The sequence below is a fragment of the Equus quagga genome, chromosome 1 (genome assembly GCF_021613505.1).
Source record: "Equus quagga isolate Etosha38 chromosome 1, UCLA_HA_Equagga_1.0, whole genome shotgun sequence".
NCBI classification, from domain to species: Eukaryota; Metazoa; Chordata; class Mammalia; order Perissodactyla; family Equidae; genus Equus; species Equus quagga.
Window position 1 is genome coordinate 42,767,972 of NC_060267.1, and position 25,558 is coordinate 42,793,529.

The 25,558-nt window shown below is 38.0% G+C and overlaps 1 protein-coding gene across 1 annotated transcript in view; it reads right to left on the reverse strand.

The window, feature by feature from the left end:
• PTPRO (protein tyrosine phosphatase receptor type O) overlaps positions 1 to 15,156 on the reverse strand; it is a 226,687-nt gene extending 211,531 nt beyond the window's left edge. Inside the window, exon 1 of the mRNA XM_046654656.1 lies at positions 14,986 to 15,156. Within this exon, the coding sequence (XP_046510612.1) occupies positions 14,986 to 15,060 (75 nt within the window). The 5' untranslated portion in view covers positions 15,061 to 15,156. The remainder of the gene's footprint in view (positions 1 to 14,985) is intronic.
• Positions 15,157 to 25,558: the final 10,402 nt, after the last annotated feature.

Genomic DNA, 25,558 nt, shown 5'->3' on the forward strand with positions numbered 1-25,558 from the left:
CTCTTACAATAGTAAGTCATATACTATCTTTTAACTTGTTACATGTTTATTTTCCTTTATATGACACACTTATTGAGGGTATAACTTTGTTTCATACTCTTAAAAATGATGAATACAGTGCCTTGCTTATATGTCTAGTTTAACACGTTTGGTGATTGACTAGTTGACATATTTAAACATCTATTCACATTCGTATATCTTCTATTCATCATCCCTGTTTTACTCAAGCTTTGTAAGCTCGTCTTACGCTTTCTATTTCATTCTAATTTATTGATATTATTTCCAAATATGCTACTTAATAATTGCTAAAAGAATGGAAGAATGACATTACTTCATCAGTCAATAAGGTATTTTGTCCTTACCTTCCACAATGGTAATGACCATGACTCCATTTTTAACTGATTCTCTGAGGAGTAATTAAAATCTTGTCTTTAACACTGGTGGTAAGGGAATTATGAACGGGAATGCCTTAACATTTAATCCTTTCCAGAACTCAGTAGATAAATCTCATAAGAACATAGTTCAACATGCAATCTTCCTCATAATGCATTTGAGTTGGCAGCTAAATGGTTTTATTCAGGTCCTTGTGTGTTTTCCTGAATTTTTTCACATTTGTTTGGATATCCTTACTTTCCCTGCAAATGTAATTCACGTCTTTCAGAGACAGTCCTCCTGAGAAAGAGGCTATATCTGTCAACTAGTCAGTTAAAATACTTAGCAGAGTGTCATGCACAAAAATAAAACATAACTAAGCAAGGTAAAATAAACAATAGCTTTATCCTTTTTATTTGAGATAATTATAGATTTATAGAACGTTATAAAGAAATGTACAGAAAGGTCCCACGCAGCCTTCACCCTGCCTCCAGTCAATGTCGACATGTTGCATAGCAAAACAAGAAAATATCCCAAACCAGGAAATATCCAAACTACAAAATTGACATTGGTACCATCCATAGAATTTATTCAGATTTCACCAGTTATATATGTGCTTACTTGTGTATGTGTATGTATAGATCTTTAAACTTTTATCACACATATAACTTCATGTAACTACTATCACGATCAAGATACACGCTGTTCTATTATCACAAAACCCCTCAACTTTCCTCTTTATAGCCATATACACCTCCTCCCTCCCCTACTCAATCTCTAATCCTTGGCAACCATGAATTTATTCTCCCTCTCCATAATTTTATTTCAAGGGTGTTATATAAATGCAATCATATAGTATGCAACCTTTTGAGATTGACTTTTTTCACTCAACCTAATTTTCTTGAGGTTCATTCAAGTTGCTGTGTGTATCAATAGTTCATTTCTTTTCATTCCTGAGTAGTATTACATGGTATGAGAGCACCACAGTTTATTTAACCATTCACTTAGTGAAGGACATCATGGTTATTTTCAGCATTTGGCTAGTTCCAAAAAAGCTGCTGTGCACAATTTCTGCACAGGTTTTAGTTTTTGATGAAAATAATCACAATTCCTCTTATATGGCTAATGCATCTTGTTTGGAGCAGAGGTTTCCAGAGATGGGTGAGGAGCTAGTGACTAAATACTGCATCAAACATGTTTGTTAGTATATTCAGGAAGGAGTAACCAGCTGTCCTCATTTTCCCAGAACAGGTCGATTTATGTCTGCTGTCCTGGCATAATGATCCCTTCACTCTGGAAAGTGCCCTGGTTGGTGTAATAAATTACATAATCACTCTGATTCAGATTACTTAAAGATTCCCAGCATCCCTAGTATGCCTGCTCAGCTATGATGGAATTGAATTTTAGTAGATTGCTGATTTGTAACCTTTCTGAGTACCTGTGAAGTGACTCTCAGGAGTCTGAGAATGAGATAGTCTTCTTGCAATGAAAGGCAGTCTTGCTGAAGACTCTATTTTTCCTACCTCCTCCTTTTCTGCTATAAAATGTTTCCTTTTGTGAGACAGTTTTATGGTTGGAGACAGCTCCCATGTTTTGGCTCCACAACTGGAGAGGAGAGTCCTCTTCCCCACCTTGCCAGTTTGAAAACTATTGCAGGTATAGATCCTGATAAGTCTGGCTTAGATCACATGCCAATCTCAAAGACAGTGGTCAGTGAGGTGCAGTCCCCAAATGGGCTCAGCTTGGGTCAGGTGCTCATCCCTGGACTGATCACTCTGTCCAGGGTAATGAGGTCAAGTAGAAGGATGGTATCCCCCTTTCAGAACATTCAGATCAAAAAGGAGGAGTTTTCCTTTAAGGATAGCAGGTCGGGGAGAAGATGGCAGACTTGGCCACTGGAAGAATGGTGACCTGGGCAACCACTGTAATTTGCGTCTTCTATGAAGAGGTCAGTAAACTGCCAGATGCCATACGGCTAGCAAGGAGCACAGCCAGAGTTCAATCCTATATCTTTTTTGACTAGAAAGCCTATATTCTTAATTTTTTTATGCACAATATCTAGCTGTGGAGAAATGGGAAATAAATTCCTCTCAATATAAAGCTCTGAAGTTTTTCTATGTGATTAATTCTCAAGTAGTCACACTAATGGGAGGCACACGTATAGGTGATGGTCCCGAACACTTCATGGTCATAATCAGCATGTGTGATCATCCATGTCCTTAACTGATGCAAATACAACTTGGAATTGAATACAACTGACGCACAGACCTATGGCTTAATGTCCTAAATTGCAAAGGACTAAAAATGCTCTAGTCTTGAAAAAATTATACTAACACATTTAAATGAAAGGAGTATGCTAAAATAGTAGGACAATTTGATACTGTTTTTTTTTTTTACAGACCCACTCAGATACACAGACATGGAAAAAAATTTGGAAGGATATATTCCCAGATGGTAGTTATTTTTGAATGGAGTGTGTAGGAATGACTACTTTCTTCTTTTTCTGGCTGTTGTACTTTATACATTTTCCACAGTGAACATGTATTAGTTTTCAAATTCTTAATCCATTATTATAAAATTCTTGTGTATGGTGATGCACACCTCATTCAGATTTACTCAAAGCTTTCACATTGAGAACTCCCCTACTTCAGAACCACAAGAAGCCACATAGTAAAAAGGCTAATTGAAGGCTCAGCACAGCAACAAGAATTTCAAAAGAAAGAGTCTCATTAGGGTCCCAATTAGCATTCAAAAAAGTAAATAAAAAGATGTTGCAGCAATCAGATGGAAAAAGACTTTAAGATACAGCTTTTTGTTAGTTGCAAATATACAAAAAATGAATTCAAGGAAGTAACCTGGCTCAAGAATAGAGTGGCTGATTTTTAGCAGATTTAACAGTTTTAGCTAATTAAAAAGAAACAACTGATAAGTTCTTTCCAGTATTAAGTCCATAGTACTTAATTCTAAGTCCTTGCAAACATTTTAGCATAGTTTTTACAATACCAGAATCTCTGTGTTACAAATCCAAGTACCTAAGCATTTTGAGTGAGGCCTGTATTTATTTCTGACAGACTAATTGCAGAGGAAATTCCCCATGATGATGCAAAATAAACTCGGCCACATCTGAACACTTTATTTATATGTAAATAACTATTGAACCAATACATTTCATAATAACCTGGTTTTTTCTATAATACTTTAAGGGAAGACCACATGACTCACTGTTTAATAATACATTACAGACAACACACAATTCCCTTGGCTTTTTATTATTCACCTTATTAATCAACTTAACATTCAGAAACTTTAGAAGCCAATTTTTCTCCCCAGATAAAATCTAGGAATTTTAAGTACATCCAAGTAATAAAGTATTTTTTATGGTAATGATGTTGGCACTTGTTGCAAATACGATGCTTATACGTTGTGGTATTTGACAAGAACACTCACATTTTTATGATTACACTTTAGCTTTCAGCACAATGTCAAAGTAAATAGAAATCTCATAGCAATATTAATAGAACGTCTATTTTTTGTTCCACCAACTCAGCTTAAATAGGAAATTCCTGGTTTATCTGAGAGAACAATGATATATGACAACTCAGAGACAGAGACTTGTATAAATGAGTTCTTCGAGATTTCCAGAAATTTTGATTTGATATTAAAAAAATGAGATTATTAAACTTAAGAAAAATATTTTATTAAATCACAGAGTTATTAATGTTATTTTTATACTCTCCAGATGCACTTCTTATCATAAATTCATGGGGGGCTTCCTTTTGAGCATGTCTGTGAGTATGTAAATAATCTGATCACAATTTTTCCCCTATTTTTGGCTCTAAAAGATATATTGATTTATCAACAGATAAAAACAAAGTTAAAGTCACAGAAAAAAAATTACAGCTAACCCAAACTTTCACATTTTACCAGTACAGTAGCAGACTATGGGTATAGATTAGTATATTACAAGATAATGCAATACCTTTTAATTCTCTAGTGAAATACTGAGCATCTCCATTCTGATTCTGCTCCCTCCCCAAACCCCACTCAGCACCGCCTGCCTGATAGACTCTCCTTCCTAGTTTATCTCACTGCATCGGCTCTATTCCGTGCACTTGCATGTTTGCATCCTGTTCTTTCTATGTCTTCAGCCTGCCCCATAACTTCTGTTTGATCTTTCTCTCCCCATTTATTCTTTCAGCATTCATCCATTTATTCAACAAGTATTTACTGAGTATCTAACATGGGTCAGGCACTACTCCAGCAGCTGGGAATATAGCAGTGAACAAAATGGATAAAGTCCTTGATCCCAAGAAACCTACAAGCATTCCAATGCAGGTGGTAAGTAATAATAAAGACCCAATATAATGTCATGTAGTGAGTGGTACATTCTCTCAAGAAAACAAAACTGTGTAAAAGTGGTAAACTTTTAGAGTGATGGGGTGATTTCAGATTGACAGCTCAGGAAAGATGTTGAGGAAACGCCATTTGAGTAGAGCTTGGAACAAAATAAAATCTGCATTTACAGAATACATATTATGTACAGTGCATTCAACCCCTGATCATGGTTCATCATGGGACCCCACTGGGAAGAATGAGAATTGTCGTCTACCCAACTGGCTATTGTGGCCATGAAGAGAAGAAATGGTAATGAGCAGAAAATTTGGGCCAGTGTAAACAGTTTAAAGTGATGTTATGGAGGGCTAAGAACAGGACAGAAAGATGACAAGGTTCTCACATTTTATCTTTGTAACCCATCAGGTCTGTTAGCAAAGCAGTTATTCATAACATAAAGGAAAGCAGGAACAGTCACAACATAGTGCTCTACTAAAATGAAACAGAGATAGAACTAATGTGTTAAAGCTACAATCAGAAACAGTTCATCTCAAGACCAAACCAAACTACACAACAAAATGGTTGTTCGAGAATTGAACAGCCACTTCTCAACTGACAGTAATTTCACCATTTATGACCAATTAGCAGTAATGTTAGAGACAAAATCTAAGCACCAGCTTAAGTTTTGACCTAGATGATCTTTGAAGAGTATAGTTTTATGATTCGATGAAATATACTGAACGAAATACATAGTTCTCTTAAGTTACATATTAAGAGAATGATATTGGGAAATAGGGTTGAAATAAATTTTCTTTCTTTTTTTTTTGGTGAGGAAGATTGGCCCTGAGCTAACACCTGTTGCCAATCTTCCTCTTTTGCTTGAGGAAGAGTGGCTTTGAGCTAACATCTGTGCCCATCTTCCTCTATTTTGTATGTGGGACACCACCACAGCATGGCTTGATGAGTGGTGTATGTCCATGCCTGGGATCTGAACCTGTGAGACCTGGGCCACTGAAGTGGAGCATGCAAGCTTAACCACTATTCCACTGGGCTAATCCCGAATTTTCCATCTTTTTAATAGTCAAAAGCCAAACAAACTTTTTGTATGTACAATTACCAAATGCAGAGTTAGCACAAATCATAAAATAAGGACAATATGTTCTTTTTTTCTTCCAAGAGAGTTTCCTGAAAATCACTCCTTCATAGGAAAGTGGCAATGTTTGCTCTCCTTCACACAAATTCTTCCCTTTCTGAGGTTTAAATTATAATTGATCTTGCTGCTATGTTTTCCTTATCACTAAGGTTACATTTTTTTGTTTAAAAAAAGAAGCCTCTAGTGTACAAGCATACATATTGCTTCTTAGAGTGTATTCATTATTCCCATGAACTATTTTTAGAAAAAAGTATTCTATAATCAAACTTGGGAAATGCTACACACTATATATTCTTTATGGAAGACACAGTGCACATTAACTTACTAAGGCTCTGAAAAATTCTCGTATACACACACAAAATAAATGAATTAATACTAGTTTAAACAGAGTTAAACGATTTGCCAAATTCATGTCACCACAGAAGTGCTTATTTTTAATAATATCTGTTAACATCGTAAGTCTCTAATGTTCCGTGGAGCACATTTTGGAAGATGCTGCTCTATACACATTTGATTGTTCAACCTCTTTGACTTTGCTTTGCTTATTTTTACTGTCCTAGTTCTTTCTTCCTCTTTTTATTTTTGTTTATAACACTTACTGTGTGCTGACTGTATTCTAGGCACTGTTTAAAGTCCTTTATGCTCATGATCTCACTTATTCCTGACAATAATACGCTAAAATAAATACAATAGATCACCAAAGGGGTCCCAGAGAGGTGAAATAACTTTCCCCACATCCTGCTGCTGGTTAGTGGCATAGTCGAGAGAGCCAAGATTGAAATCAGGTCTCTCTGACCTGACACCTATACTCTCAGCAATAAGTGGCCAGTTCTTTACTCTTCAACCCCCAGAAACAATAGTTCTTCCAAGCTCCACAGTGACCAACAGCCTACCTATTTCTTGATCCAAAGATATTTCCTGGATCTTAGTTTATAGGACTTCTCTGTTGCATTAGAAACTGTTGGCCAATTCCTCCCACTTGAAATTTCCTAGACCCTGGGTTTCCTTGATTCTGATTTCCTCTTATACTTCTCTTGTTGTTCCTTCTTCATCTCCTTAGGTTCCTTATCAAATGTTAGTTCTCCTCAAGGCCCCATCATGGCCCACTACGCTTCTCTCCTTTGACCTCTGCTAGGACATCCCCATTCACATCTCCAGGCCTGACCTCTCCCCTAGATGCCCAAGTACTTGTTTTTTAGGAACTTGAAGTTCAAGAGGTCTAGCACTGAACTCATCATGTCCTGTATCAGTAGGGGTCCTGGCAGGACACTCAGTGGAAATCCTAGAGAGTTTAATCAAGGGACTATTCATGAAAGTGTGGAGCAGATATAATGGCACTGAGTAGAGACAAAAAAGTACCCAAGGACGAGCAGCAGTGAGAAGTTATTACCCTAAAGGGACAAGGAGAGGAAGCTGTTTCTGGAACTTGACCAGAATTTTGCCTTGTAAGAGGGGCTGGACTATAGGACTGGAAGGGGGAATGAAGCACTGCCCAACAGGGGCCAGCCAGGGTGGAGATTGGGGGAATAAGTGCTCCCATGTCTCTCTCCTACAGTAATCTTCTGCTAGTGCCTCATAATGGTCAGACTCTCTGCAGGATAAAGGGCAAGGGAGCTGAAGAAGCAGTCTCCACGGGGAAGCTTCATGGCTCTGAGCAGAGTGGAGAAGGAGGGTAGGTTGATCTGGAGGGGAATAGACACTACCCAGTACACTTACTATCTTAAAGCTGCAATATCCTAGGCAAAGTTGTCAGTTACCTGCAAATTACCCTCGAGTCTTTTTCCTCAATTTCCCACACCTAACCAGTCTTTCAATTTATCTATTTTTGGCATTGTTCCTCTTCTTTTCATTCCTTTTCGCATCACCCTAATGTCAACATTTGTCGTCTCTTAATTGGACCATTACAATAACCTCCTAGAAATTTAACTGCGTCCAGGTCTGCTCCACCTTTGGGATAGCCTTTCTCACAGCCAAAAACTCTATCTAAAATGCAAACCTTATCCCATTAAGCCTTGATTAAACTCTTCAACAATCCTTTTCACCTAGAGAATAAAGGCCCTACTTTCTCGCACAGCATACATATGGGAGTCTCCCTGATCCGACTTCTATCACTTAATTTCCTTTTCTATATACTTGTTTTTTCCTAAATACTGTCATGTTTTCGCAACATTGGGTCTTTGCTCATGCAATTTTATCTGCCTTTATGTCCATATTTTTTAGCCTAATTCATATCTGTGCTTCAGGACTCAGCTCAGGTGTCATCTTATAAGAAATCATTTCCCAAACCATGAGATATAGTTAGGTTTCTCTCGTCTAGCATCCCATATTTTCCTCTACTAAAAGAATGACAACAACAAACATGGCCATATTTTTATTTTATTTTATTTTTCTATGTCTATTTTTCCACCATGCCATATGTGGGTTTCAAGTGAATGTAATCTATTCCTGTACCTCCAATATCTATTATAATTCCTGGCACACAATAGATGCTCAATAAATGTTTGATTTAAGTGAATAGAATTAGGCAGTAAATCATTATCATGGAATCCTGAAAACAGACTTAGTATTGAAGGAAAAAAGTAACTTCTCAATGTGGTCATTCTGGCTTTGAGGAAAGGCTGGCCAGCCAAGAAAATTTATAGAATGCTCTTTCAAGGAAACTAAAAGACAAGGAGAGATTAAACAAAGTTAAATCCAGGATCAAAAAGCAGGAATTCTAGAGTTAATCAGAGTAGAATCCTGATTCAGAAAGTAAGGTACAAGCAGTTAGGAACCAGACCTCAGATAGGACACCAATATACAAAGGGCACTGAAGAGTCTGTGGAATTCCCTAACATTTGGTTTGTACATGCCAGTCACAAGCTCCTATGGGTGAAAGCTAGAGGAAATCATGATCCAGACCAGTACACAGGCCCAGAGTTGGTTTCTGGTGTGGATTAAAGGCAAAGAGAGCAGGGACAGAAATTTCTCTGTACTTGACGGGTCAATAGGAGATCAGAATGAAGGAACAGGATTAGGGGCCTAGTAGACTCATGATGATATTTTCTCACACATAAATCATCCATTTAAGAAAGCAAGTGGGCAGGAAGAGAAAAAATAAAAGTGTCAATTATCTGAAAAAAGTTAAATGAGAGGATAACCAAAAAAAAAAAAAAAAAAACCCAAAGCATTCATCATCTAATTCACATATACATTAGTAGTAAAAAATACAATTCTAAGTTTGGACCCCTACATTGTACATTGTAGGTAAACTACATCCATACTCTTTTTATTTGCTAGTAAAGGTATAAAAATTACCAGGTTCATTTTGTTTTAATTTACATTATGATAGGGATAGTTCTATTAGAAAAATGAACTGCATAGCATTCCTATTTAGGAGGAGTGGAAAAGCAAATAAATGAAGAGTATTCAATAAGGAAACATTTATTTGCATATAAATAGAAGAATGGCAATATATTTGTTTTCGTCAAACTTTTCTCATTTGACTCTCTAATTTTCCCTATATTCATTTTCTTACAGAAATTACCATGATATCTATAATTTCTAACACAACTCTCAAACTGAGAGTTCTATTTCTAATTCTGATGCTATTTCTGAAATATTTTACCAAGCATATGTCATTTTTCTTTCATCTCAATTTTCTGACAAAATGGAAAGTAAAAACTTTTTTGTAAGAAACCTCTACAACCTTGTTTCAAATATCTTCTTTTTGTTCGGTGGTTTTAATACGTTCAGAAGTAAGAGGAGTTGGCCTTTTAGTTAACTAGAATGCCCAGGGAAAGCAGACATCTTTAACTGGAGAATTAGATTCTGAATGAAGGAGTTGAGGGTGATTTTCTGACGCAGGGATAAGATATGGTTCTACTTACGGAAATCAATTTGAAGGCACCATGTTCAGAGGGAAAAAACTAAGGATCAGTACTCTGGAGACATAAGACAAGCTCGTGAAGAGACAAGCTTACTAATTAGGCGTAATTAGTGATCACAGGTTACATGAGAGATGTTTAGGAAGGTAATTCACATATTCTTCTGGATGGCTGTAGAAACAATATGGAAGCTGCTGGAGCCAAAAGCACCATGAGAGGAGAGGACAAGAGCCTTTGTGTTCTGCTTCCAGCTGTACCCCACCACACTCACCTTCTTGCTCATACTACTTATGCCATGTTAACCTTGTTTTGGCCCCTCAAATAAGTGACACAAGTGCACATATTTATTTAAGCAGAAAGAGTTGATACCAATGGGTCTCTAAGGCCACCATAGAAGAGTTCTTTAAGGCACTGGGTTATGCCCCCAGATTAAACACCACCATAGATATAATCAAGATCAGGGTGTAGAAAAGGCTTCATCTCTTATGGGCAAAGTTATGGCAAAATATTAGAGAATTTCTATTAGAGGAATGCAGAAATTTTTGTCAGCTCTGGTTGGTAGTAGTCATAGAAGAAGGATGACATGGAAGAGGAAGTAAGAATATTACCTGGATATTTGGGCATTTTTCTGAAGTTATAGGTCACATAAAGAGGTGAGAAAAGTTATTTCTTCTAGTATTTCAACTCTACTTCTTAACTGGTGACGGTAACTAGCAGTTGAGGTAACATTGATGAATAAATGATCAATCAACAGTATTACTTTTTTGGAAAAAATAACATATTGGTATTTTGATTTATGATTTCAGTAAGTTCCTAATATAAGGGACTGGGGGACTGGTAACAGTTTATTATTTTTTAGTAGCAATGATTGAATTGTAATTATAATAATTTAATTCACAAAGTGATAATTTTCTCATATTTTCCTTAAAGATGTGTTTGCAAGTCAACATTCTGATATTTAACACTTCTCAGTCAAAAACTATATAATGCCAAAAATTTGAATCCTGTGTAATGAAGTTTCTGTTATATGCCTAATACCACATACCAAGGACAGTGGAAGACAAAAACCTACAATATACATGTCTTTATTTCAAAAATATTTACAACATATTTGAGTAATAAAGTGACTACACTAACTGTTTTCCGGTAAAGCTCATCAGTGCAGTGGGGCTATGCTTCTGAAAATGCAACAGCACTGGAACTGTGTACTTGAAGGCATTAAATTAGGAAGAAAATGAGAAATAAACATCTGTGGTCATTGCTGTTAAGTCTTCTATCAGGCCATGCTGCTACCAATCGCAGTGGTGTATATAGATGCACCAACTGCATCCAAGACAAAAGCTCCTTTGCAAACCCTCCATAATCAGGCTGGAATTATATTTATGAGACTCAGTAGCCACTGTTCATGTATGTCTAAGTACTTTTAAGTTGGACATTTAGATGCTATAAATAGTGCTATTAAAAATAAAAAATGACTCATTGTTTTTAATATTCATACAGATGAGGATTTTCTTATGGGCCAAAATGAGGCAGAGATATAATGCCATTTTTTCATTTTTTCATATAACAACAATCTTTTTCACAACAAAGAACAAAAACAACCAGATGGGAAATTATCACCCAATCCTCTGTAGAAGCCCAGCCCAGTGAACCTTCTCCAGCTTACTGGGGATGTCACATATAAAAGGGTCTCTCTAAAAGGCTGGCAACAACATTTACCAAAGACGTCAGTTGACAGAAGAGTTAATGGTGGCACACTTCATTGCCAGGAGGGTGGTCTAGGCTGCTCCAGAAAGATGAAAAGATTGTGGTTTATTTGTCAACATTGTATAATGTAGAATGTAGATGAAACCTCAACAAGGAAAGTGAAACTCCTTCTGTGGATGTGTGTGTGTGTGTGAGAGAGAGAGAGAGAGAGAGAGAGAGAGGGACAGGGAGATTGGAAAGGCTCAGAGGGCAAAGGAGAAAAAGAAAATGAGAGAGGGGCCACAAGGAAGTGGAGAAAGACAGATAGTCCTTGGCATGTGGATATTTCTCCCGAATAAGACTAGTATGGCCAGCTTCTTAATAATCATACTCTATAGAATTAAACATAAACCTCTTTTAGAAAATGTAATTAAGGCCCCTTTCAAATTTAATATCCTTTGATTATATATCAGGTAAGAGGAAAAATGGAAGGGAACAGAGAAAGGAGGTTAAGAAAGAAAGAATGATTCATGCCAAGCTATGAGTTTAGAGAAGCATTCCAGTTGACTACTAATGAGCACCATTTCAGGCAAGGCAGAATTGAAATTCCTATGATGTCATATTCTACAATGTGTATCTTAATTGACAAAATGCTGATATCCAGTGAACGGATAGAGGAAGAAATTTTCAGGGAGAAGTTTAGTAAAGATAGGAAGGTAAAAGAAGTTCCATTATTTTCACTGGAATTATGAGAAGGTGTACAAGAGGGAGACTCTCCAGAAAAATATTCCATTTACATTTGCATGTGGGTAGGAGATTTTGAGATTGGCAGGCTCCTAGTATAGTTGATAATAGAGTTCTTCTTTTGTTTTCTATTTTTATATATACTATCAATATTGATACGAAATTAAACATTTTCATAACTGACATTGTGCTTATGCAACATCAATTATGCAGTTATTAGCCTCGTAACTTACAGTAGCTGATTTAGACAATCTGAGATGCCTGATTAAATGTGCCCATCACTAAGCCATGGATAAGGAACAAAGCACAAAGCCTTCATAGCCAGGCACATTTAGGCTACCTCAGTGGAACTGGTTACATCCAACCATGATTCAAATTTTCGGGCTTCCCCATCACTTATATCCAGCTGTTTGTTTCTGATTTGTGGAAAAGACAAAACATAAATCAATCCTCATATTTGAGTTTCTCTAATTTTATGGCTTTTAGAAACTTTCATTTTTATATGGAGGATACTTGATATGCAGTAGTGAAAGATTTATCAACATAATAAGAACCACAGAAATTTATAGGGGGCTGGAGGAATGGTTTGTTTCTGACTCAGCACACACAGATCTTTTTAGATCTTATCATTCATATTCAATTGACAATCTGGTATTTAATAATGGAATTTGTTTCATGTTCCTATCACCACCTCCATGTTAGGTCTATTTTATTAACACTTGTTCAGGACCTTGAATGCAAAAGTATCTCCAAATTATAAAGAGATTATCTTATGTACCCCATTTACCATGTAATATACTATTCCCAGAATGTAAATGCATTACTCCCTGTGCCCAGTTTATCACTTTGAACATCTCTTGTCAACTGTAACAAAACAGAATTAAGTGAAATAGCATATGTGAAATTCCTGGAAGGCTGACTGGCACATAGTGGGTATTCAGTATATTCGGGATATATATCCTTCCTTCAGTATACTTTATATTAAGGTGACATAAAACTGCATTTACATAAAATAAAGAGTAATGATTTTCTTTACAAAATTATTTGTCCCATTACAATATTCACTTAAATGAAAAGATTTATCAATGTATTTACTATGTGATGCAGTTTACCATAGTTGACATTAATCTGCAAACGTGCAGGAATACACCTATTATGTGACACAGGGGGAGCCTCTATTATTGTCACTGAGAATACCATTATGCCATCATGCGACTGCATTTTCTCATTTCGATATCAAGTTTTGATTAGAACTTTTCCCACCTTCTTTACATTTTAATTGCAGTACTCTACCCCCACTCCCAAACTCATCATTTGGCCATTTCTGTAAATCTCACCCCTTACAAAGAATTCAAATAAAAACGTGCAGTTGTGCCAAAGGTTGGCTTTGGATCAGACGTCATACATGTAAATATTAGCTGTTACTTAGTAAAATGTGTATTAAAATGGATTCATGGCAAGTGTTGCGTAGACATAACAGTCACGACAGATTTTGACAAATAGAAAAATTAATAGAAAACAACACTTTTAATACATTTGTGGTGTGTGCTAAAAGAGCAACCTCCTAGAATGAAATCATATGACCAAGCTTACTATTTACCAGGTTTTAAATAAAATTATCATTGGTAACTTAAGAAAAATGTAAAAACATATTAAATGTGATTTAGAATCTTATTTATGCACTCTTGCTGTTTCTCCCTGAAACTATTTTTCCTATTTTCCATTAAGATAAATGAAATATTTAAAATTGATGCTGCTTTCAATCCATTGGTCCTGTTCCACTATTTCCTTGTCAAGCATTCATAATTAATGATGTGTGTAAGCAAGAAGTGACTCTTTGATAAGAAATCATTTGCATCCATTAATGTTTCATCCATTTCTAAGGTAGGTATCACCGTGGTGCTGAAAGGATAGCTCCCGGTCACCTGTCGACACTCTTGAGTTTGCTTTGCCCAGAGGAGAAAGGACTAATGACAAAACTAAAGAACACTCACTGAAGACACGGGTGGTAGGCAATTACCTCATAATTTCACACCGCTTTCTAAGAAACCATCTAGCTGAAATTTCTTTTGAAAATTTTATGTACAGTATAGTTGTCAAACTAGGATTTTTTTTTTTTTTAAAGCAGCCTCTTTGCTTTTCATTTTCCTCAAAGTAAAACCCTGGAGCAGTATATTCCGAAGAAGACTCAAAAAAGTTAATTTACACAGATTTTTATGCCACTGAAATTTAGAGGTAGCATCCTCTGTAAATATAGTGAGGAAAAGTCAAGAGACTTTGTAAAGGGAATTATCAGGTTGGAGATGAGGACTTGGGGAGAGGAGTCCTCCCCACGATCAAGCTGACACTCCTTATTCAGAAAAAACCATGCTCACGACCCACTCCGGCAGTCCATTTTCGACCAGGGAGCTCAGCCCCGGGTGTATAATTCCAGCAGAAGGTAAATAAAGACAAAGCAGCCACACACTCCGTTGGGGGAGGGCGGAAAGGTTAAGCAGCATTGGAGTGCAGTAGCGACCAGAAGGGAAAGTGACCTCATTTTGCCTGAGGAAGCACTATCCAACAAGCCCACCTTTGATGTGGATACCAGCGGCGGCAAAAGAGCACAAAGGGTGAAAGCTGGAGGGAGCAAACTTCCCTATTCCACCCCATCCCTTAAGACCGCCGGGAACATGCACACGCAAGGACAACAAAGCGTGCGCCGTGGCTCCGCGGCCAGCGCTTCCAGTGGCCCGACCAACCCGGGGCGCGCCGCTCACTCGCAGCGGAGCGAGGGCGCCTGAGCGCGGCCGCGGGCAGGTCCGCCGGGGCAAGGGGCGGGGGCTCCCCTACCTTCAGCAGCACAAAGAGCCAGAGCAGAGGCAGGAGGCGGCGTCCGCCGCGCGTCCTCGTGGGCAGTTGCCCCATCGCGGCGCGGACGGTGACCCGGGGGGAGGCGACGCGGACCGGCTCCCCTGCCAGCGGCTCACAATGGCGAACTGGGGCTGCAGCCTCAGACCGTGGGCGCCGAGGCTGATCCCGGCGGGCGCATGCTGCTTTTCCAAGTCCCCCTGCGTCTGCTCCCTTTCCTCTTCTGCGCCCGGGGTCCTTCAGGAACGTGCCAAGAGCTGCTGTTCTTTAACAGCTAAGGATGGAGAGGGTGGGGATTGGAGTGGGCGAGGCTCTGCCGCCGCTGCCACCGCGGCCGCCGGAGGAGGCGCGGGGTCCGCGTGGTGAGCGAGAGGCGGGGGCCCTGCGCCCAGCGCACCGCGGTCCTCTGGCAGCCGGGATACTCTCGCTCTGGGCTGCGGACTCATAAAGTGACAGCCTCCCAACCCTCCCACCAGGGTCCGCCTCTTATGGCTGGACAGCCCCCACTCCGGACTCCGCCCCAAACCTTTCCACAGTCTCTGGGACTCAGGAGTTCTGTGGGATTTCCCTGACTCTTCTTGAGCAACCCCGGGCCAGATCCCCGTCTCCTCTCGGTCTTCCTACATGTGTTCTCAGTTGTGCTTATAAAGAACCAGTAACACTTGGAGGGGAGTGGTGGTTGTGATTATAATGATGGAGTGTGGGAAGTGTGTGTGTGCGCGCGCGCGTGTGAGATGGGGAGGATAACTCTCCCCTCTTTCATTCTCTCTATCCCATTTACACACTCTTTTTCCATCTCACAGTCACCCAGGAAGAAAGAACACTATTATAGACTTTTTCCATTTGACATCAGGAATTCTTGTAAATTTCAAGGGCTGTCTTTTGATGCTAAAGTCTGTTATGTCACCTGAAGCAGCCTATAGGAGAAAGGAGTCATAACATATTACATATATTTGCAAACAGATATACACTTTTATGTTTAATTATAAAAGAAACTATCTTGAACTGTTTCAGAGTGGTATGCCATTTTACATTCCCATCAGCAATGTATGTGTGTAGGGGGGAGAGGAAAGGCAGAGGACGTAATTAAAAAGTGATAGTGTCAGGGGTCTTTGTGGTGGTGAAACAGTTCTGTGTCTTGATTGTGGTCGTGGTTACACAAATCTACCCAGATAATAAAATCTACACACACGCACACACACAAATGAATACATGTAAAACTGGTGAAATCTGAATGAGGTCTGTGAACTGTCCCAATGTGAGTTTCCTGGTTTAGATACCTACTATATTTACGTAAGGTGCTACCTTTGGAGGAAACTCGTTGAAGGGTACATGGGACCTTTCTTACCATTTTTTTAAAATTGAGATATAATAGAAATATATAACACTATATTAATTTCAGGTGTGCAACACAATGATTCTATACATATATATATATAGCAAAATGATCGCCATAATAAGTCTAGTTAACATTCATTATGATGCACAGTTACGCATTTTTTTCTTGTGATGGGAACTTTTAAGATCTACTCTCTTAGCAACTTTCAAATATACAAAACGCTATTCTTAACTATAATCACCATGCTGTACACTACCTCCCCATGACTTATTTATTTTATATCTGTTTGTACCATTTAACCCCCTTCACCCATATACTTTCTAACAAGGGTGAATTATTCATGCAAAACTAATCTGTGACTTTTTAGAAGCTCAGAAAACTATTTCCCAGTTGTGTATCTCCAAACTATTTATGTACCTTTGGTTGTTATGTGTAGTTTTTGAAAGATGTCCGTCAAAATAAACCTCGGGGTACACTATTCAGATATAAATCATTTTTTATTATCATGTAAATTACCCTGCTGTGCCTTGCCAGTAGTGGGACTTCCAATATGTCTTTGACATGCTTGGGCACCAGGAGACAGGAAAGGTGACCTTGGTCATGAATGTAGGAGTTCAGGCAGTGACTTTGTCTCAGTCACACAGTCAGGGGAGTAGTGGCATGGAAAAAGACCCAGGGCTACATTTACTCTGCCTTTTGCTAGATGGGCAGTGACAAACACTAACCATTTGGTTGGTATGTATACGTGTGTCTGAGAACGGTTTAGAGTGAATATATTTACATGAGTACTTATGTGTACCAAATGCTTATATGCATAAATGTAGAATAATGGTCTGAATTTATGTGAGAGTGTTGTCTTTGGCATCTTCTTTTAGAAACTTCTTTTGTTGTCACCTTCTTCCCTCTTATATGCTCACTTTTAGTGCCCTTGTGCCCACTCTTTGTTGGCCTGGACCTTCTCTTTCTCTTGGAAAGATATTAGCTGCTTCTCTGTCCCTCTGGGTCAGACTCACGGGCTAGCTGAAAAGTTTATTTGTGTGACTGCACTTGCAGGGGCTTTGGTTTGATATATTTTCCTTTCATTTTGAAGCTCCTGAAAGCAACAGTCTAATCCAATCCACTCCCAAAAGTGGCATTAAAGTGATCTAATATCTAGAACTGAAGGTCTGTTTAGACCAGCAGCAAAATCATACTTACAAGTTGCCAACAATTCCCCTTTTGAATAGAGTTTGATTTTAAAGTGCGTATGTGTGTCCATGTTGTGGATTATAAATATATATGAAATATTCATGTGTGTGTGTATATGCATATGTGTGTATGCAGATAGATGAATATAGGCTCACCTGATGTACATAGGGCATTAGAAAGCAATTCTACTGATTATACATCCTTGTAAATGCAAAAAGAACTTTCACAATGGTGCATATTTTTATACAATCATATTTTGCTATGTTATCTTTCTATTTTTTCTCCATCGTTTGTATCAGAAAAATGCATGGCGCTTTATGCCCTCACACATATGGACCACTTTTGGGGAACAATAACAGTAAACAGTAAACAGTAAAGCAGTCCCCAGGAAAGTATTAGTAATTAGCTTTATTAATATTCCATTAAGTAACACTATGATTAGATGGCCTGAAGGTGTTATTTCACAATCACAGAAAATTTTCTCTCCAGAGAAAAGTGTTTTACTTAGCTGTTGCAGATAAAATAGTTTCATTTCTTTGCATTGCACTTAAAACAGTAACAGTCTTGTGAATCTTCCTGGGAGAGACACGCAAGAAGAATGTGAATGCTATATCATCAGTAGTGTGGAGTTTTCAACCTACACGGTGTGCTGTTGTTTCTTTAAACTACTAACTTGTTTTCCAATGCAACACTTCCAAAGTATGGCAAATTTTATGGTATTTTCAAGACTCCAAATCAAGAAGAATGTCCCTGGGCAATATATAGTGCATATAGTAATGTGTGCTTCACCAATTGCTTCAAAATGTTTGTTCTGGTTTCATTATCACAAACAATACTGTTAGGTAAAGAAGGCTGAGATCATTATCACTGTTTTCTCCCTAATGCTGCTTTTCCTCGAGAAAAGATAAATGCCGGAAAAAAACAGAATCTCTTACGTGCCCTAAGTCAGGCATTTAAAAATGAATTCTCAAAAATTGAAATAAAGATCTCTACTTCCTTTGAAAATAATAATGAGGTGGTTAATGAGCAAGACACTGGAAGATCTTTTTAAAAATCTGTAGGAGGCTTTGTTTTTGTTAAGAAAAGCAATTATTTTCTAAATATGTAAAAAGGTACTCATGCCTGTGTATTTCACATCTCTCTCTTCTATGGAAAGAGAAGCAACAGCAGCCGCAGAGAAGGAGCTATAATCCCTGTGAGAGGTTTAATGAGGAGTCAAATGGAACTCTTACAGTGCCCCTGCCAATGAAGTTCAATTCTGTCCTCCAGGGAGCAACTCTAATGTAGTCCAGTGTGTTTAGTTCTGGCTTCCACTACTGAAATCGCCTACAAGGCTGTCAGCAGTTTCGGTATTAGAGTTGTATTTATGGGGGATGCTCAATGACAAATAGTTTACTTTATATGGAATGCAGAAGAAACTATTGATCTCCAGACTATACTCCATTTGAAAAGCACAGTAATAGCCATGCAGTTTGTAATCCCTATCTCACATATTACAATTGTTATAACATATGAACTGTAGGTTATGTGTAATATGTTCTTAAGATCTGAGGACCAGGCAGCATTTTGATTTCAATTTATTTGAGCATTTGTTTTAGGCTTTCTTTTGGTGAACACTGGTTTCTCACCTAAAACACGTGTTGACAATTCATAAATTCTGTCTTTCAAAATGCAAATTATTGACAGCCCTCAGGTGAATAGCACGTTTCAACTGCCAAGATGTATTATTCTTGCCAGACTTGAAGAACAGTGAAATTCAGTACAGAAAGTCATTTTTGCTTTTACATGGAGACTCTTTTCCCACTGCCTCTTTTTTCCTCCTAAATAATTCCTATTAAGGGATCTATTTTATTTTACTTGACTCTTACATGGTTTTAAGGAAAATCAAATAAGAATATTGTATTACAAGATATAGGTTTTATGGCAAAAAATCGTCTACTCAAAGGAAGAACGAAACACATATAGAAAACATGAGTGGATATTTGTAGTTGGATACAAACTGGAGGCTATAGAATGAGTGATTTTAAGTTAGGAAGTCAGATTTTCATTTTTAGACACTATTCCCTCTTTCACTTATAATCTAGGATTACTGTGTATTTTTAACATTTCCTTTAATTGCCCTAAAATTAAAAAAAAAAAAAAAGACATTAATCAGGGTCCAGCATGGTAGCATAGTTAATTTTGTGTGCTCCTTCTCTTGCTAGTTCATGGGTTTGGATCACGGCCGTGGACCTATGCAACTCATCAAGCCATGCTGAGACAGCATCTCACATATAAAATAGAGGAAGATTGATGTAGATGTTAGCTCAGTGACAGTCTTCCTCAGTCAAAAAGGGGAAGATCGGCAAGAGATGTTAGCTCAGGGCTAATCTTTCTCACCAAAAGAAAAAATATATTAATCAGCCTTGAATTATGCAGTTTTATCTTGTTTTATGTATATATGATGCATTGGCTAATGAACTTTTTTAACAATTTTTTCTGAGTATTCTAGACATTGTTATCATCTGCTCTCCTAAATTTTCTTCATAACTAGGTTTCTTGACTAATTATTTAAAGCATTAGTATCCTGCATGGGAAGATTCACTTTACATTGGCAAAAAAGCATGACTAGAACTTAAATGTAATTTATAAATAAAGCAAGACATATTGTTTGCTAAGTGGAAATGGTGTCTACTTTTCCTTCCTCTTTGCTTCTCTTCAAATTAAAGATGTAAGGCAAGATTTACTGTCTACTATGTGTCACACAGAGTGTCTATACCTGTCACTTAAAAAATGGTTGCAGATGGAAAATTTGGTCATAGTGATTTCAAGTGCTATGTAGAAACTATGAAAACATTAGTCACGTATTTTGAAAATGCTCTGTCTTAACTGTTAAGGATTTTACCAAGAGGCACAATAATATTGTATTGACAATTATACTTCAAATCAATCACACCAAATCCATTTTCATGCTAAAAATTACAAAGTTAATAATATTATCAAATCTAACTGTGAGAGAAGGAGTGAAGATGACTATAGTCTGAAGAGGGGTAGAGGATGCCTCTGATAGATTGGTATCATTACCTGTCTTAGCAGAAGGATCTAGAAGAAACATTTTGAGGAAAGCATGAATGTTCTGGGGGAAATTTCAGTGGCCAAGGGAAGACCATTCTCCTCATAAAGTCACACGAAGAAAAGGAATAATCGTGAAGCTGTACATTTCAAGATATGTGTGTATAGTGCAAGTATCTGTAAGAGACGCAATTTGGGCAAGGGATTTGAATGCAGAGATTCCATCTGTTCTGTTTGGTAATATGATAATGCGAGAAATTATAAGAGTAAGCATTTGACATATGTGTGGAGGATGATGCGAATGAAATTCAATCAGGGATCAATATATGTGAAGCTTAGGGCATTTCCTTGTCACCTCACTGTCTTATGCTGCAATGGTCATTTCCAACCTTTTCTACTCAGCTCAAACCTCCAACCCTCTGCCCTGCAGACCTCTCCAGTGCTTTGGCTCCATCTTCTATCTTAAAGAGCAAATAGAGGCCATCAGGGGACAACTTTTTCATCTTCCCTGACAGTAAAGATAATCCTACCCATATCTGTTCCCATCTTTCTTGTTAAAAAACAAGAATCTCTCTCTCAATGATTATCTAAGGCTAATTCCACCATCTATTTTCTAGAATCTATTCCCTCTAGCCTTCCATGCCCTCTTATTTATTTATTTATTTATTTTTTGAGGAAGATTGGCCCTGAGCTAACATCCTGCCCATCTTCCCCTATTTTATATGTGGGATGCCTGCCACAGCATGGCTTGATAAGTGGTGCATAGGTCTGCACCAGGACTCTGAACCAGTGAACCCAGGGCCCCCGAAGTGGAAGGGTCAAACTTACCAGCTGCACCACCAGGCTGGCCCCCATGTCCTCTTATTTTTACCCTCTCCCTTTTAAGGTATTCTATCCCTTGGCTTTTTAACCATGTTCATACATTCACAGTTGAAGGAAAAAAAACCTTCACTGAATCGTTCATGCTCTCAGCTGCTACCTTTTCTTTCTTCCTGTCTTTCATGCCCCACCACTGCCCCTTTACACCAGTAGTTTCCAAAGTGTTGTGCATACTCTCTACCTCCATTTTTTTTCACCACCTACTTACTCTTCAAAGCACTCTCGTCTGGCTTCCATTTCCATCATCTTACCAGCACTGCTCTCACCAAGCTCACTAGAAATTTCTTGAGAGTACATGCTATGTTGGCTTTTTCCCTCCTTCCTGAAACACTCTCATCTCTGATTTTCCATCACCCCGCACATGCCTGATTTTTCTTTGATATCTCTGGATGTTCTTTTGAAACATCCCTTGCTGGATCATTCTCCCCTTCCTGTCCATTTAATGTTGCAATTTTCAATGCTTAATCCAAAACTCCCTTATTTTCCTCTGTGTTCTTTCCCTAGCCAGTCTAATCTATGGCCATGTCTTCAATCCCCACTTATGCAGATGATCCACAGGGTGATATCAGCAGCCTTCAGAAAACACTATTTTGATCCACACAGGCCCATACAGCTAACTGCATGCTTAAAACTCCTTTTCAATGTTTAAAACACCTCAAAGTTAGAAAATCTGAAAATGAACTCATAATAATTCCCCCAGAAGGTGCTATCTCCAGAAATGTTACTAACATCAAACCATCTGCATAAGCCAGAAACCAAGGAGTCATCCTTGATGCCTGTCTTTCCTCTCTAGCAGCACCATATTCAATTTGATTCAACATCCTGTCGCTTTACCTCTGAAATATTTCTTACGTCAATTCACTTTTATCTATTCCAACCACCTTCATCCTAGTTCAAATAACCATTTTCTCTTGCCTGAACAATTACAATACCTTCCTGATTGCAAGTCTACCAGTAGCCTCAATGGCTCCCTCTACTTCATCCTGAAGCACAACAGAAAAGCATCTCCATTTGCAGCAGGTTGGAAACAGTTTTTGAAACTCAAATCTGATCACTCCAATTCTCTTACATAAATCCCACCAATGGCAGCCAAGTACTTCTAGGATAGTGATAAAATTCCTCAGCATGGCCCATAAGGACATCTGTCTCATCTCTTGTCATATTTCCATCTCCTTCTCTTTCTGAACTTATAAAACTCATGCATACCAAGTTCCCTCCTGACACTGAGACATGAGCCTGTTCTCTCTGCCTGGAATGCTCCTCTCCTCTCTTTAATCTGACCTCTGCTCAAACTTCACTTCCTCAGCCTAATCCCATAGTTTAAGGTTTTAGAACCCATCTAGCATTTTTATTATTGGTATTTTATTTTTATCAACATTTACTTAATGAATGTCTCCTTTGTTAGAGGGTAAACTCTGCAAGCACAGGAATTATGTCAAGTATTTGCTTGCCTTTTTCTTCAGAGCACTTAAGTCAGATCCAGGAATAAAGTAGGTACCCAGAAACTATTGGTTGAATGAATAAAGTACCATAATTGCCAATGATAATTGTACTATCAAATATTGAAATATTTATGTTAATGTTTTGATTTAATTGTTCAAGATGGGAAACTCTACTCCAGGTTCACTTCCACGTTTTTAGGAAACAACAAATAAGGGGCAGCAAGTTAACAAAATTTGCACACGAATTATCCTGGGGAACCTTGTGCAGCACCTAAGATTGGTAAGTAATCAAGGAGGGGAACACAAAAGAGCAAATAATTTTTATTAGGATGACAATTTTACTCAAAATTCAGACAATCCTTTTAACTTTTGAATGGATTAAGAAACCATGGTCTATACACCCAATAGAATATTACCCAGGCATAAAAATAAATGGACCACTGAATATGAATGAATCTCAAAAGCGTTACACTAAGTGAAGAGAAGTCAGACTCAAAAAGCCACCCACTGTACAATGTCATTTATGTGTCATTTTGGAAATAACACAACTGTAATAAAAAAAAAAAAACAGATCAATGGTTGCCAAGGGATGTAGGGGTTGTAAGGGGTTGATTAAAAAGGAACACAGGGAACTTTTGGGGTGATGAAAATGTTCTAAATTTTGATTTTGTTGGCAGTTATATGACTTATGTATTTGTTGAAAGTCATCAAACTTTATCCTAAAACGGACAAATTTTACTGTATTTTTAAATTTTAACAAAGCAAAAAAATTTAGGCAAGAATTAAGTATGGTCAAAAAATTCTGTCCCATGAAACAGTAGCTTTATTAAAAGACAATGTTACTTTGTGTTTATATTTGTGAGTATCAGCACTTTTAAGAGCATTTCAAAGTGTTTAATGATAACAGTAATTTAGGACAAATTCTGTCTGATGATTATGTGATTGGTTCTCCCAAATTACCTCATGATAAAAACTCAGAATTAAGCTTATGGAATTGCTTAATTCCCTTCTCTTCCTTTTGGCTGAGATATTTACGTGGATTATTCATTAAGTCACTAAGCAAGCATGTATTTTATAATTCTTGCCATGTTGGGCACAGGTAAAACACAGCTGTTGACTTCTGGGAGCGTGCAGTTTAATGGGAAAGATGATGTACTAAAAGAACTACGAACAAGATGAAACGTTGTAAATAGCAGAAAAGTTAGAGACAAGTGCTAAAAGCATTCAAGGAAGGAAGAGATAATTTACACATGTAAAAATCCTGGAAGCTGCAAAGCCCAGAGTATGCCTTGAAATATAAGTACAGTTAGAGGAGTTGGGATGATATGACTGGTGTGCAGAAAGTTCTTTGCTCACCAGTACCCATGGCTGTCTCTTCTTTCTGGGAGCACACAGCTATACTCAGTTTCTCTTGCAGTTAAGTATTGAAACAAGTCTGAGCTATGGCTCATGGAATGTGGCAGAAGTGATGTGAACTTCCAGGCCTGGTCCGTAAAAACCTCCATGCATAAGCCTCACTCTCTTTTTCTCATCCTGAATAGAGAGGACTCTGAGTACCTAGAAAAGTGAAGAACCGTAAGATGAAAGGAGCCTTGATCCCTGGGTATCTGCAAGAAAAAGAGAACACCAGCCAACCCACTCTGGACCATGATCTGAAATTTGGAAAGTATGCTTAGACCAGGAGATCATCAAAGTCCAGGTTAAGGGAACAGGGGCTACTGAAGGGATTTAAACAGAGGAGTGACATGATCAGAACTTGATACTTTATGAAAACTGGTCCGAGTATGTTTTTTAGTAAGGTGTAGTGGAAAAAAGAGAAGATCAAGGAACTATAACTTCTAGCAGAAGTGTAATTGAAATGATAGTTTATGAAATCCAGATTGGGAAAGGAAGCAAGTGAATACAGAAGAAAGAGATCTGTGAAGATAAGGACATTCTCAAAACTTCTCTGAGCCCTTAACTTGCTGCTCACCTAAGATGCATGCCATAGACAACGCTCTGGCCACACATTGGCACCAAGAGAAGCTCTCCACCTTCCACCTCACATCTGTGGAATCTACTTGCTCTGTTAAGGTTTCAGGCTGTGTTATACCTGCTCATTATCTTCACACTGTTACTCATTTTGTTTGACTGTGTGGTTTTCCCTCCTTTGGTGCTTCACTTCTACACACCTATTTCATGTCTCCCTAAACTCCGTGACCTGCAGCCTCAGTCCAATCCCATCCTCCAGTTCCCACAACCCAGAGTAGCACTTGTCTAAGAATCAGTTCAGATAGGAGGGACATTGTGATGCAGATAAAGTGTACTTTTTTCTTTCATAGTTAGTAGGTAACTTGCAAGCTGATACTTTGAATCTGTCTTCACATCCCATTTCTCATCAGTCTTTACCCAATTATTTTAGCATTCCTTGATACAATGAGGGAAAATGATGATTTTAAAAATTCCATCATTTCTTTCTCCCTTTTTTATATTAGCTAGTATTCTTCTCTAAGGAAGTCTTTTCTTATCACCTCCTTCTTTCTCTATTTTTTTTACTATCTCTAAACTCTCCTGGATTGTTTTTTTAATGTGAGACTATTGGGACATTTATCATTTATTTAAGAAGTCTGGAAATGGGAGGTTTCAAGGTTGATCATCACAGACCCAGGCTCTTTCC